This window comes from Centruroides vittatus, unplaced genomic scaffold, assembly GCF_030686945.1.
Source record: "Centruroides vittatus isolate TY-2023 unplaced genomic scaffold, ASM3068694v2 contig_628, whole genome shotgun sequence".
Lineage (NCBI taxonomy): Eukaryota > Metazoa > Arthropoda > Arachnida > Scorpiones > Buthidae > Centruroides > Centruroides vittatus.
Genome location: NW_027122385.1, coordinates 5,648,149 through 5,663,597, shown reverse-complemented (window position 1 = coordinate 5,663,597; position 15,449 = coordinate 5,648,149). Strand labels below are relative to the sequence as shown.

At 28.2% G+C, this 15,449-nt stretch overlaps 1 protein-coding gene across 1 annotated transcript; it reads right to left on the bottom strand.

Moving 5' to 3' along the window:
* Positions 1-13,325: 13,325 nt before the first annotated feature.
* On the bottom strand, positions 13,326-15,219 carry LOC136979533 (uncharacterized). Its single transcript, XM_067275537.1, has 7 exons — positions 15,166-15,219; positions 14,822-15,106; positions 14,557-14,754; positions 14,152-14,256; positions 13,803-14,072; positions 13,617-13,737; positions 13,326-13,534 (listed from the first exon to the last, which is right to left on the bottom strand). Exons 2-7 carry the CDS (start codon positions 15,071-15,073, stop codon positions 13,401-13,403), a joined length of 1,080 nt encoding a protein of 359 aa, XP_067131638.1. The 5' UTR covers positions 15,074-15,106; positions 15,166-15,219; the 3' UTR covers positions 13,326-13,400.
* Positions 15,220-15,449: the final 230 nt, after the last annotated feature.

Sequence of the window (15,449 nt, the reverse complement as noted above, 5' to 3'; positions counted from 1 at the left end):
ATTTTTTCGCTTACCTTTCTCGCAACTTTTCCAGCCATTTCAGTCCACGTTCCATTTTCCAGCAATCGTCCGAAATATTCGTCTATTGGCTTAACTATGCTATATCTAATTATATAGAGATAATTAGAATTCTTTACATGAATTTCGAAACATAATCATTAAAATTGTTTTTTAAGCAAAACAGTTTATTAAATATCAGTCAAAACTGTGGAATTTTATTTATGGTTCAGTAGAAAGACGTTAGTCCGGCACTTATGTGACCAGAGTAGTGAGGAATTATCGAATATGGTGCATCACCGAAATTTTTTTATTTTTTCAAAGTACAAAATTTGCTGAAAAAACATTGCTATACATTTTGTACCAATGCAAACTGCTGTATGCTTGGATTTCATCTTCAAGCTAATCAAAGAATGTACGTAAGCTTTTTAATCAGCTTGAAAATGCTACAAGCTAATTAAAGTTATGTGCAGAAGTATATATAACACAAAATACACAGATTTTTATGTACTCTATATAGAATATAACATAATTAATAACTTCCCACATTTTAAGTCTTTTATGTGAGAGGTTTAACTTTAAAAGTTATTATTTTTCTAATATATTTTTTTGTAGTAAAGAAATTTGTACCTTTTTCTCTATACGTTTCCATTCAAAAGATTTTCCTGCTTAGATAAACTTAAATTTTTGTCTACCCTAATCTATGTTCAACATTAAACTTCGTCAATGGCAGTTACGTGTTAAGAAAGATAGTTTTTACTTAAGAACATCTTAAGAAATATTTTTAGTTGGGTCCCTATAAAATCTTAACTAAATTCTACTGTATATTTCTATTTAGTAATTGTAACTTCTTTCGTTTGCTATTTAAGAATTATTTAAGCTAAAAGAACATTGAAAGTATTTCTGAAAATACCGAAATTTGAGTTTATGCTGTAGAGCATCGAACACACGAAAATGAAGTCCTCCTGTCATTTTACTTTCAGATTCGTCAAGCGTTACAAAATTCGGATTCTGAAATACATAAAAAGGCAAGTGTAATAAAGTACAGCTATGTTCTAAATGTGTACATTGTGCGTCTTACCTTCATTGCAGCTAACTTCCATTCGTACGTATCGTTTACATTAACTGTAAAAATTTTATAATTAATTAAATGAAATAACAAATTTAACTAAATTTCAAAGTTGCTATTTAGCTTTAATATAATTAATTTTTAACTGTGTATATTAGGAATTCGGAAAATATAAAAATATTATATTTTCATAAAATTAATATATAATTTGTAATTAAATTTAATGAAATAAGCGTAATTATTTGCATTATCATTTATTGTTTTATTAAATTTTCTTTGATTGTATTTCTTTTTTAATATAATTTATATTATATTCCTTTGATTTTGGTGGTCCACGCGTTACTTTTTACGATCGGTTTATTTAGTTATTGAAAATTAACTTGTTCGATGACAAATTTTGATATTTTTTGCAATATTTAAATTACAATGTAAAATAGAAAAAAATAAAAAATATGTTTTAACTGTAGGAAATAATATTTATATTAACTGAAATAAATAATTCTTACCTTCATGTGAAAAAATATAATGGAAATTCTTGAAAACTGAGACAAACAGGAGAAGATTCATTGTTGATCCTTACACCAAATGACCAAGAATTCTCTTTTTCGTGAAGTCAATATGATATAAATAAACATTGTCTATGTTATATTGTAGTTATGGAAACAACATATTTATTCTGAATTTGCTTGTGTATTCAGATCCATGAGAGTTGATTATCAGACTGAAATGATCGATATTATAGTAGTAGTAAAGGATTGACAGACTCTGGGATAATTTTGTAAAAGTTTAAGAATTTATAACTTTTTTTCTAGAGTCTGTTACTTTTTTGAAGAAAGATGTCGAGCAGGGTCAAAAAATCGATGGATTCTAGTATAATTTGAATTTCGGTTGACCGTTTCTAGGATATGTTATGTTCCAGAATCTCTCGTGCACCTCAAAACCCCACCCATTCTTGATGCCCTTCCGAATATACTTTTTCGCTTGTTTCGAGCAAGAGTTTCTGGGATAAATAGCGTCGGTTATTTAAAGTTATATATATATATATATTTCTTATAAAAATAATATTTTATAAGTTAAAATATATATATATATATATATATATAACTTTTATATTTTAATATGTAAGAAAACTAATATTTATGAGTTTTATATTTTAAGAGCTTATTAGTGCCATCTTTTGACGAAAATTATTAATTAGATATTAAAAAAAATAACAAGTAGTCTGTATCTATAAATTTATCAGCCACAAATTAGAACGTGCTACTTGTTATTTCACGATTTATCTATTCTTTCACGCTGTATGTGCAAGATGTATGTTTTGTTTAAATAAACGACAAATATGATATTCTTTCGTTTTTTATTGGAATAAAATAAAGAACATTTACATCAATTCAGGAATAATTTTTACAGTTTATTAATTTGAAGTATACAAAAACATAAGTGTATAAATTTATTAATTATATTAAAAAAATAAAGATTATGTATCTAATTAATATTATGTTAAAGTTATTTAGAAAAAGAGATGAAAAAATTATACCTTTTCACATATTTTCGCTAAAACATAAATAAGGGTAAAATGAGAATTATTTTCTACAAATTTGGTTGATAATTGTTTCTGATTACTAATGATGCTATACTAACTAAGTTTATTCTTGAAATTTTCCATAAACTTTTCGAATAAATCTTGATATTTTGAAATAATATACCAATCTACATCATTTTCAAGTTCTTTAATAATTTCTTTGTGCAATTGTTTATATTTACAAATAAGTTTCATATTAAATAAATGTTTAAAAGTTAATACGAAGTTTTGAATTAGCCTTTGGTGTTGAGAAAAACAAGATCCCAGTTTAGACGATCATGATATTGAGTCAAAAAGTTTTCTATTAACTGTTGATAATGACAAATATCGTCCCAATTAATACGATGAACATACTTTTGTAAAAAAAACAGAGAAGTAATGTCTGCTTTTACACAGTTCATTCCAATTTAATTTATGTTGAAAATCGTTAATAAAATCATTACTAAGATTTTTTTTCAGAAATAATATCCCAATCAACATTATCTTGAAGTCGTATTATTTCTTCTTCTGTCAAATTTAATCTAGAGAATTTTTTCCAATCAAAATTTGAATCTACTTTACGAAAAAGTATAGCTACGTTTCTGACGTCTATTTTATTAAAAGATTGACTTATTTCGTCTTCTTCCTCTGATATTAATATGAAGAATAATTTGTTTTATTTATTGTCTTGCTTTATATAATTTTTATTATGATGCAACTGATTAGATTTTTTGTTTTTGTAGATAAACTCGTTTTGTGGCGCAAACGACTATAATTTTTGTTTTTCTGGCCAAACTCGTTTTTAGGTCAACGAACTTAAAATATTATTTACAATCAATGATGTTTATTATTAAATAAAACAAGACACGAAATTTTCGAAGAAATGTATTTCGTTAGTTTTTACATTCGTATTCATAATACATTTTTGAAATATTATTTTCGGGTCCACATCTTGGATTATTTTTTTCAGAATTGGCCAAAAATATGTCAAAATAGTTGAATGTTTTGCTACATTCCGATAGAATTTGTACGCTTCGATGATTGTAAGATTCCTTTGTTGTAAGCAGCCACCCGAAATATTCCACTTTTGTCAATAACCCGGGTAGGAATTCTACAGAATATAGAATTTTAATGGTCGGTGAAAGTTTTGTGTTTTAGCTGATTTTCTGCCAATTCCATAAAGGGGAATTTTTTTGAAGAGGAGGCGTCAGAAACTAATAATTTTTCACTGAATGGAAAAAAAACCTGTCCAACCGTATGCAGGTAATATAACTGCACGGCAATCTTCCATTTTTTCTAATAACATAATTTTGAATTTGCAACCTAGTTTATTTTGTTTCTACATATGTGCATTAGTGTTTTTGATTCATTTAATACACAATGATTTTGGTTTTAAGCATTTTTCTTACATCATGTCAAGTAAACTACTAGCTCCTATCGCTATCTTAAGCTGTTTAGAATTATTGTCAGTAATAGTTTTTATAGTTTTATTTTGATAAGTAGATCAGGTTTTAAGGAATATGAAGTAAAAAATACTACTTGCAAATATTCTTTATGTTTAGATAGAATCTTTTATATACATAGATGTACAAATGCTGGAAGAGATGTATATGATATTCGAAAATTCACGAGCGAAGGACAATTCAATAAATATATCGGTGGGCAAATATTAAAGAAAGAATTTAACTTACTCTGTACGAAATGCATTTAAAACACCTGTCGAATTGTATAGTCATTGGTCCGTCTCAATCTGGGGAAACTTCTTTTGTTTGTAAAATTTTGCTTGAAAATATCTATGAAAAACCGTTAAAAAGAGTTATGTGGTGCTTATTCAACGTTTCAACTAGGGTTCGTAAAAGAAAAAAATATTCATTTTAAATGCGGTATTCCCGAAAATATCGAAAATTTGGATTTAAAAATTATAGACGATTTAACGCATTCTTTAACCGAAAAAATTGTTGAATTATTTACCGTTCAATTTCATCATAAAAATATAAGCATTATATTGATAATGGAAAATTAATAATTAATGCATGAATAAAAGGGATGAAAGTCAAATCAACTCTCTTGCTTGCCAAGCGTTTGTACATAGGACAAACTACGTTCAAGATGCATATTTAAATAATAATAATTAAAAATTGAATGCTTCTTATATTCTATATAGTGTTCAACAAGTATTATGTAACATATAATTTAAAATATTCTGTAGTAGATTCTACACAAATAGCGTGGAGTAGATGAATGAATGCAACACCATGTTGAATGATATTCAAAGAGAAAAAACTTTAGTGAAATGCAAACCCGCAACTAACTACTAGTTTTTATTGTTTTTCTTTCAATGAGCCATCGATACGTAGATAATTTAAAGAATTTAACGAAGCTAATTAAGATAGCTAGAAAATAATAAAATTGAAATTGGTTAAAGTTTACCTAGGGAACCGCGACGGCCGCGCTTCCGATAATCTCGATGGCATGTGATATTAGAAATTCATTGTAGGTGGCGCGATTTTCAAATTACACTATCGTGTGTAAATTTCATTTTTCGCATGACAGTAAGACTTTTGCATGTGTTATTTTGACTAATTAAACATTTATGAAGTAAAAGTGTTTCTTTCTATTATTTTTAATAGTAAATAGGTAAGTTTCCATTCGTTCTAGTTCTAATGTTGAAATGTGAAGCAAATTTATTAATTTTCTCATAATAATATTTGTTCACAGAAGTATTTTTTGTGAGATAATGGCTACCGCTGGCATTAATTTGAAAAAAATTTTGGAATAATTGTATTTCTGGACAATTATTCCAAATGTCTCTCGTTTAATGTACTATGGATTTGATGATTTGGCGATAAATAATAAAATACCGAGTGATGTGAAATTTGCAATATTCTTGAATTTACATGTAGAAGAGGAATTGTCCGAATCCTATTTGTATTCTTTTATCTAAAATAATTATCACAAATGACAATTGAAATCTGCAGGCAAATGTTTTCAAATTTTTATAAAACATTTCAGCTTTATTTATCCCGGGTCTGGAATTGACCCGAAATGGAAAGAACCAGAGTCTGTTCCACCTGCTCCACAAAATGATGAGCGTAAGAAGCCAAAAGAAAAAGGTGGATTCATGTGTTGAAATTAAAAAACGTGTAAAATTATCAAGTAAAAACAGATAAATTAGTGATAATGATCGTAAATCCAATAAAAGTGAGAAAAAACGAAAAGAAAAAAAGCGTCAGACATGTGAGTAAAGATTTGTTTTATTTTATAGTTTGTGAAACTTGTAAAATAATCTTGAAACATTTATTATTTACCAATGTAATAATCATTTCTTGAATAAATTCTAAATACTAACTAATTTGCATAAGTTTTTGAACATTTTGTTTACTGTACTACGCGATGTGCCGGCCCTGTTAGTACAATAAACAAAATGGCGACAGGAAGCGCGGCCGTTGGGGTTCCCAACCCTGTTAACCACGTTAACAGGATCATAATGTCTTCTCACAAGTCACTTCATCTTGGCAGATTGGCAAATGTGTTGCATTGCATATTTTATCAATGTCATCCAATTCATAAGTATCAATATTGACGTTCTCAAAAATTCAAGTTCATTGTGATAAAAAGATGGATCCACATAAAAAACTAAAAACAACTTGGAGTAGCTCACGTCAGTGGTACAATAAAATAAATTTTTATTATCATCTGTCATTAGTATGTAAAAACAATTTTGTTGGTAGATTTGCCAATAAGTTGTAATTTCTTTATATAGTGTACTGTACATTATGTTTCTTAAATTATGTTGTAATCAGGTGGCTGAAATTGAAAAACTCCATTAAAAAATGCGTGCATATTGTACACGATATCAGTATTGTGCAGTGAACACAAGCGACATTCATTTAAATTTAAACTTTGTTGTCGACAAATATTTTATATCCAGCACTATATATCAAATTCGATAACTACAAAGAAGTTTTCTGTTTAAAGATTTAATAGATATAATTAATAATTTGGTTACCGAAATGGCGTTATATCTATCTAGTTTACGTAAAGGTCGAACGCCAAAACATTCTGTGTCCAAGCTAAAGATTAAGAAAACTGAACACGACATGGTATAGAATAAAATGTAATCTGGCTCTATAATAATACAAAAAGAAAAAAGAAAAAAACATATTTAAGCAAACTATCGCAACATGTGTGCATACTTCATGATTTTAAGAATTATATTCTTTAATAATTTTTTACTAACAAATCGACTTTCAATTAGAAAATTAATATAAATACAAAACCTTAATACAGATGTTGCCTAATGTAAAATTCTTACTTGTAGGCATATATATATAAGCTCGTTTCATTTAGAATAAATTTTAACATTAGCTTTCGTTTCGAAATACGTTATCACTTCTGTTTCTGTGTGCATCAATTTCCTGTAACATTACACATTTAGTAGTTTCTTGGTTAGTATTGAAATATTTGAAAACCATGGTATTAAATTTTGCATTGTCAAAAACTTATTCTTCCTTTCAACGTGACAGAAAAGTGCAAGTTACAGTAATATGTAGGCATTTATTCTAAATGATTATTAACACTTACGCCAATATTTGAGAGTGATAATGACGATTTTCTTCTTATTATATTAAAAATTATTACAGTATATGAGATAATAATAAAAGATAATTGAATCATTTTTGGACTTTGGTTAAAAACATTCATTTGAAAGCTAACAAAAAAACATGAGAATATAGATTAGCTTACCTCTGGCAAACATGCAATTAATATGCATTGTTAACAACATTAAAATATTGACAAGTTTGAAATCCATTTATATGCAAATTCTACAAATTAAACAGTAATAATTTTAATCCTATATTTTACTTAATATTATTAAAATATGCATCTTGCAGCTGCCTTTCATTGTTACAGATACATACTTCAGAGTGTACAAGAGAAAATACTAATGAAAGAAATAAATCAGCAGACAGCAAATATTTGTCATGAGAATGTTTATAAAAAAACCAAACAGCATGTAATTTTCCTTCCCTCGTGCAACAAATAAGAGAATATATCTATTGAAAAAATTGAAAAGATTTTTATTTTCCTAAATTTTCTAATTGAAATAAATAAAACTTAAAAGTTGATGCGGACAATAGAGTTTCCTATTTCATCTCTAGTGCAAATAACAATTTTCAGCCACGTATTGTCCATTGTTACTCAGTAGTTGTTTGTATAAATTTTTTATTTATATGTTGCTATTACCACATTATAATATTTATATCAAGTTTATTGACAAACAGAATACGAAGAAGAAAAACACAAAGACAGACGAAAAGATTAAACTTTTGCATTGTGCGTATTTTGGTTTTCATTCAAACCTACAATTATTTCAATCGGAAATTCAATAACTGTAGAAACTGTCTATAGAAGTAGTGAAAGATATTTTATGAATGTATTATACATAAAGAGATAACCCTAATAAATGAAAGAAATTACTTTTGTAAAAAATAGAATGTGATCATTACGGCATATTAATAAGTTAATTTAATTATCCATCATACCGTTTGTAAATTTTACATGAAGTAATTTCATACTTGTGACTCACAACTTGTAACAAGTACAGCTGAAGGGGACAGTTAGATTAACTGAAACACTTACAGTTGTTACAATAAATAATCAGTGTATAAATTATCTTTTTAGTGATTTTTTTTACCGCGTGAATAGTGCATGGTAAGTGCACCTAAAACTAAAAAATTGGTGCACGTATATCCAGTTATAGTATATATAACAGAGGGAAAATATGGCGATAAATCTAAACATTACCTTTATGATTTTTACGTTTTTAGACTCAGAGGACTTTCAAACGTCGAAAAGTTCAAGACGAATTTGCCGGCTTTGTCTGTGTTTATGAATGTTAGTGTAAATGTGTGTGTGTTGCATGTTTTTGTCCACTGAGATTAATAACTTCTGTGTTGTTTGTCGAAAAGTCTTGAAATTTTGTAGTTAAGTTTGATTTGTAAGGAATAGAGAGACTACAGAAATGCCATGTGTAAATATCTGTATTTGAAAGATTGAATGCGATGTTTAGTATTGCCAAAAACTGAAAATCTCTAAATATTGCGTTTTAATGATTAAATAATTAGCTATTTTATATACCAGGGGTTCCGAATCTTTTTTATACTGTGACTCCCTTTACAGGCTGTAATTTTTTTTTGCGACGCCCATCTAAAAAAAGATACCTGCGTGTAGCTCTAGCAGACATTAAAATTACTTTATTATTCAAAGAAAACTCCAAAAAATATAAAATCTTAATAATTATTATTTATTAGAAAACATAACAGTACAATGAATGAAAAGGATGAGCTTGCTTTTTTGAGCATAACTTCTCAAATCGAGGCTGAAGTTTTGAAATCGCTACTCTCATTTCTTTTTCTAAATTTATTTGTGACCTGTATTTCGATTTGATTACTGCAACTGCAGAAAAGCCAGTTTCACACAAGTACGACGTAGTAAACGGCAAAAGAACCTTTAAAGCTGTAGTACTGATAGTAGGATATTCTTGGGATACATCGCTCCAAAATTGAAATAGTTTGTCTTTATTAAATCGTAGTTTTAGGCTTGTATCACAAGATAGTTCTAACAGCTGTTCTTCATCGACTGTTGAAAGTGTAGATGGGGTGGGGTCGATTGGAATGGGTCTCTAATCCAGTCTTATTGTTCTATATTGGTTGGAAAATATGTATCAAAATGGGTGCTTAGTGTTGATAAGTGTTGCATAAATATCGATTGCAAACTTGGCTCCAGATTTTGAACAGATTTTTCTTGCAGAAATCCATGTAAGAAAGGAAAACAGTCAGTATATCCTTGCTCCTTTTCTATTTTTCTTTTCCATTACAGCAACTTCTTTTTAAACGCTGCAATTTTATCAGCCAGTTGCAGTATATGCGTTTCGTTTCCCTGCAGCGATTTATTAAGGACATTTAATTTCTCAAATATGTCGCAAAGATACGCCAGTTTTATTAAGAAGTCAGTATCTTTAAACTTTTCTGCATCACGATGTGATTCTATCAATAAATACCTGTACAACTCATTTTTTAATACGTATACACGTGAGAGTACGTTACCTCTCGACAACAAACGAGAGTTACAGTAATAAAGTAAAAATGTATGCTCGGCAACGCTTATCGTACCTTGTGTGTTCGCATACTTTTTTTCCATTCCATTCCCTCGAAGATCAATTCTGTTGTGAAATTAAATAAAAATAATTATAAAGTAGAGTTTAAATGCATTTAAAAAATCTTTTTGCTATTTACGCGAAAAAGCAATTGGAAAACCACAAAATATGGTTCTACTCCCTTTTCTCTAATAAAGCCAATTCTCTGAATTTGACTTCTTATATATTTTTATTTAATAAGTATTTTTATTTTAATATGTATTTTTATCTTTAATAATAATATTTTCGTAGTCTTGTATTATTTAATAACGGTACTGAATATATTATAGTAGATCCTCGTTAATTCGAACTTAGGAAAGGCTAGAGTAACTTTCTAAAAAAGATCTAATGCTTTATATCTTTGTTAAAAAATGTTAACTGTTTGTTACAAAACAAATTTATTGTTTATAGACTGAAGAGAATTCCAATCCAAAATTTAAATAAAATATTTGACAATTAACCGTCTTCTGAGTAATTCTTGAACTCGGGTGAATGTTGGAATCGAAGGACAAAACATTTCGATTTATTTAATTATATTTCCTAAAAGACAATTTCTGCACATGACAGGGATCTACCGAGCATTTTGACACCAAAATCTGACATGGGATTTTTTTTAAATCAGTCATGAAAGTGGAAATGTTACTGCAGAAGCCCAGGATTGGCCCATGCAAAAATAAACTACATAATGTTTGCTTCGAATCTATCAACTTATGTATAATTAATTATAAAATAGCAAAGAAATTTCACTAATCATCGGTGTCGTACTTACAGATTAAAAATATATAAACGAAAAAAAATATACTGTACATTTATTACATATTTGCATACACAGATGTATTAAACTGGAATTACCATTTATAACACATTCGCCAAAAGGCCACCTCCTCGCCCACTCCCTCCACTTCATTTGTCGGAACCTACGGGGAATCAACTTTTGTAACTCATCTCTCATATACAGCACTGCTATCGAACCAGCAGTTCTGTACATGGCTGAAATCTGGGGTGCTGCGGCCAACAGGCAGCATTTTAAAAGGAAACTTCTCTCCGTTCAACATTCCTGTCTAATCTCTAATACCAGGGCTTACCGGACTGCCCCCACCAATGTCTTACAGGTTATTGCCAAAACTGTCCCTTTAACCTGAAGTCAATTGAAAAATACTGGATGTATCATTCCTGCAACCATACTGAGCAACTCATGACTGCTAACAAAACCCCTCATCCATATCTATTTATACGTAAATAAAAGAAATAACTTACAATTAAAATAATAGTCAAAAAATTAAATAAACTGAATATACAATATCCCCTAATCCTTTTTTTAACGACAATGTATTTATAATGAGATTTTGTATTCTATATCATTTTTTAAATTTCAATATTTTCTATTATGATTCATAACAAAACATTAATAATAGGTAATTGTGTAAAAGTACTGAAATACCGTATTTTACGGACTATAAGACGCTACAGACTATAAGACGCACTTTAATTTTTAAGCATTTTTAAGCATTTTTTTTAAATAAAAAAATACCTATAAGATGCTACGGACTATAAGACGCTACGGACTATAAGACGCACCTAAATTTTGGAGGCAATTTTTCGAAGAAAAAAATGCGTCTTATAGTCCGTAAAATACGGTAGTACTTGTACAATAGTACTTTTGCGTTTTATATACTCGTATAGTAGGCTGGTGGATAAGTCACTTCGGTGGGGATAGTTAGGCCTTACTTTATTCAGAACTGTACAGTTTGGACATGACATCTTCCTTGGGATAAAGAACTATGCAGTAAACATTCTACCTCTATAACATCGCCCTAAAAATCATACTGACGTTAGTTTAACGTTTCTTAAAACATATTGCTTCTTACAAATTGAAAGATGGCAGATTAAATGCATAGTAATTCTATTGAAAATCATGCACTTAACAAAAATCATATAAATCTGTTATAACGAAAACTTTTATTCTTCTAATTTTTATACATTTTTTAGTACAATACATAAAGATTTGAAATTTATTACATATAATACTACAAGAATTTGATTAATAGAAAGATAAATGTAATAATGCTGGAATTTGCCGAAAAAATATTATAAAAATCGCGGTAATTGTTAATTTTTTAGTTGAGAATGATAGTAATTAAAGAAAAATACGATTAATTAAATGCATAGATGTAATTCTGTTACTTCATCTGTAAGCAAGTGTCATAGTGATCGTTCCTGAATTAATGTTTAATCTTCAAGCAATAATTCAACAATATTGTAAAAAGGAAAAGTGTAACAAGTAAAGTGATATTGAAACAGCATTATTTTTATTTAAACTCGTATTTGGAAAATAAAACATTTTGTGATGTCACAGAACAATTGTACAGTTCAAACCCGTGTTTATGATGTTGGGCTGATGTTGCTAATTTCTGTAAACTATATATTAAATATAATATGTTAAAATTAAAATATTTACATTACTGAGCAACGGCAACATTAAGTACTGTATATTTATGCATCAAGAAATTCGTTTGCAAAATCTAACGAATTTGTATGGTTAAAGTTATACAATATGTATCGAGTGATTATATTTTTTCTGCTGTATGGTATGTAGATTTTTACATAATTAAGGGATTTCAATGACATTTAGTAAAATGTACACAATGAAAAAAGTTATGGTTTATATTTTAGCAATTTAGAAAATTTTCTGCTGTTCTGTCTAAATAAATAACTGCTTACATAAATAATGTAAGCAGTTATTATAAACAGTACTTATACCTGTATAAGGTTCAAACAGTACAAAGTGACATAAACGTGTAATAATTCGTGAAAATTGCAACTAATAAGAGTAAATTAGTTTCTGATAAATAGACGTTAGACATGAAAATAATACTTTTTTTTTCTTTTACATTATGGTTTACAATAATTTATACATTGAAAATCTATTTTGAAATTCTACTGTAATCCGTGCATCAGATTCGATATCATACACGGTGGTTTTGTTCAACTCATTAGAAAAGTTTTAACTACAAAAACAAGTAAATGCTTTTAATGTCAATTGTAATAATAACAGTTTACTTTGTGCAATCTCAAAATTTACTTACAAACTCTAAATTAATAAATACGAATTACGAGAATAATAATAATAAATTAATATTAATACTTATAACTTTTTGGGAATTTCAAAGTGATATATGCAGTTTTGTATTTTGATACGTTTTGCATGAAGAGTTTAAATTTAACAAATCTTACATTGCATTTAAGTAGAAAATTAAATATTTGTATGTATACAATTACGTATAAGATTGTGGCTTCAGTGCTATAACTCTATAAAATTAGTTTTATAAAAACTGCAAAACTCGTTTTCAAGCTAAGACAATTTTTTTCAATAATTTATTTTTATATTATAATATATATATTTATAAAGTGACGGTGATTAAAGTAATCTTGCAATTCCAAAATATTGTTAAGTGATATTTATTTTCAAAATTTTTAAAAATAAATTTTAAAATACAGTTTCTTTTGTTAAAAAACACAAAATACATACAAAAAGATATTAAATTACTTAGTATGTTTCTCTGTAGCAGTAAAGTTTAATTGCTTATATATAAAAAGTACTTTTCGCTGCGATGATATTCAATTTTTCCAACATAACTTATCATATTATTATTGTTTACATGGCATACATTATCATGTGGTCTCCAAAATTTGCATGTTCCTTGCGATGCTAAGGAATAAAATATAAAATTTTATACATTTTTCAATAATTTTTTCAATTAAGTAAATGAGTTAAAATAGAATTGACTTACTCCCAATAGCAATTTCATTATCCTGTGGACACCAAGACATACATGTATTGTATTCAAGACTACTAGAATTATGTAAAGTATAAACTGCTTTTTTTATTTTTCTTATATCTATTACTGCAGCCTGTTTCGAAATTAAAAGCAGTTACTTTTCATAGATTATTAGAGATTATAATTAAAATTACTTACACTTGTTTGATATAAATATGCAACATAATTTGAATTAAAGTCAGAACATCTTACATCCAATACCGGACTATCAAAATTTCGTGAACCTCCATATTTTGGAGATCTTATATCACAGAAATATTTTTCGTAGTAAGTATTGTGCGTTATGAAGCAATCTAGTAAATTGTTGTTGTAAAAACAGAGTTTCCAATTGTGATTTTTCTCATTTTCAATTAAAGATGTTTCTTTATAACGAGAAGTTCTCGATAGTTTATATATTTGACTTTCGCTCTGTAAAAAAAATACAGAAATAAAACAAATAATCAATCAATATGAATATTTAAAACGTTACGAAAGAAATAAAACTCACTTCTATGGACCAAATTACACATTGACCATTTTTATATAGTGTACCTATGTAAATAGGATTCCAATAACTCCATTCACAATACGTTATAGGATTGTTTTCATTTGTCTAAATAAATAAATGATAATATGAACCTTACAAGAGTTTATAGTTAAAGCATTGTATTCAGTACAGAAAAGCAAATTTTCATATGGTTTAAAACAGGCAAAATCATCAAAAATTTAGTTTGGGACAGGGGATAGAGCGGACCTTTCTAGCCTTCGTTTGAGCAAATATAACAAGCAAATTTTCCTTCTGAATACATGGTTACTGGTTTCTCCAGTATACACTTTACAACACTTTAAATCGAAAAGCATGTACAGTACAAATAATAGGATAAAGAACATTCTGAGATTGAAAGTTACTCACGTGTCCAGCATGCCATCGAGTAAATAGTGTCGAATTAGTTTGTTCGAAAAGATACATATCGTCACTTATCGCCAAAAAATATTCTGGATACTTCATATATGGATCTGGGATCCACGTACATCTCTTTACCTTCGTCCTAAATTCATGACAGGCTAATAGATGAAGTCTCGTTTCACTAGTGCACCCTAAAATTTGTACCTATCGATTGAAAATAAATAAATAAACATTAATTCTAGGAGTACCATATCAAAATAGATGCACTTACAAAATGTCTTCCTGAATCTGAATGGCCAAAAGTGCACTTTATACCGTTTCTAAAGTTGCATGCTAGGTTGGACGTCAAATTAGGAACAGTAAAGTCTGATACTTTTAGTAGTGTAGTTGTTGAGATACTCTTGTGCACTAATTGTATTATATAATTGTAAAACACAGCTACTCCATTCTGTGTTTGCCTTTGAACTTCTTTATCCTTCCTTGCATTGTTGAAAATGGGTTGAAAGTATGGTGTAAAATCCATTCCCAAACTTTTCAATTTTCTGTAACTTAATTTCTATTAAAAATTACTATAAAATTATATTAAAAAAGTTTTATTACAACGAAGATTTTTACCTAATTCCAAACGGTTAACCTGTTCTTCTTTAACAGAAAGGCGACCGTCATAACGTCCGCTACCACTTAATTAATTTACATAGTGGTCACGTAAGAAATAAAAATTTTAGACTAAAAAATTTCAAATAGTTAATTTAAATTATTTAAAATTAAATTTGATGAATTATAAATAATTTCACTTTTTAAAAATATTATAATGAACACTTTACGACAAATTTACTTCTGTACTTCCTTACCATAGAGGTGAGGTCGCTTTGGGCTTCAGAGTGGATGGTACCAGGATT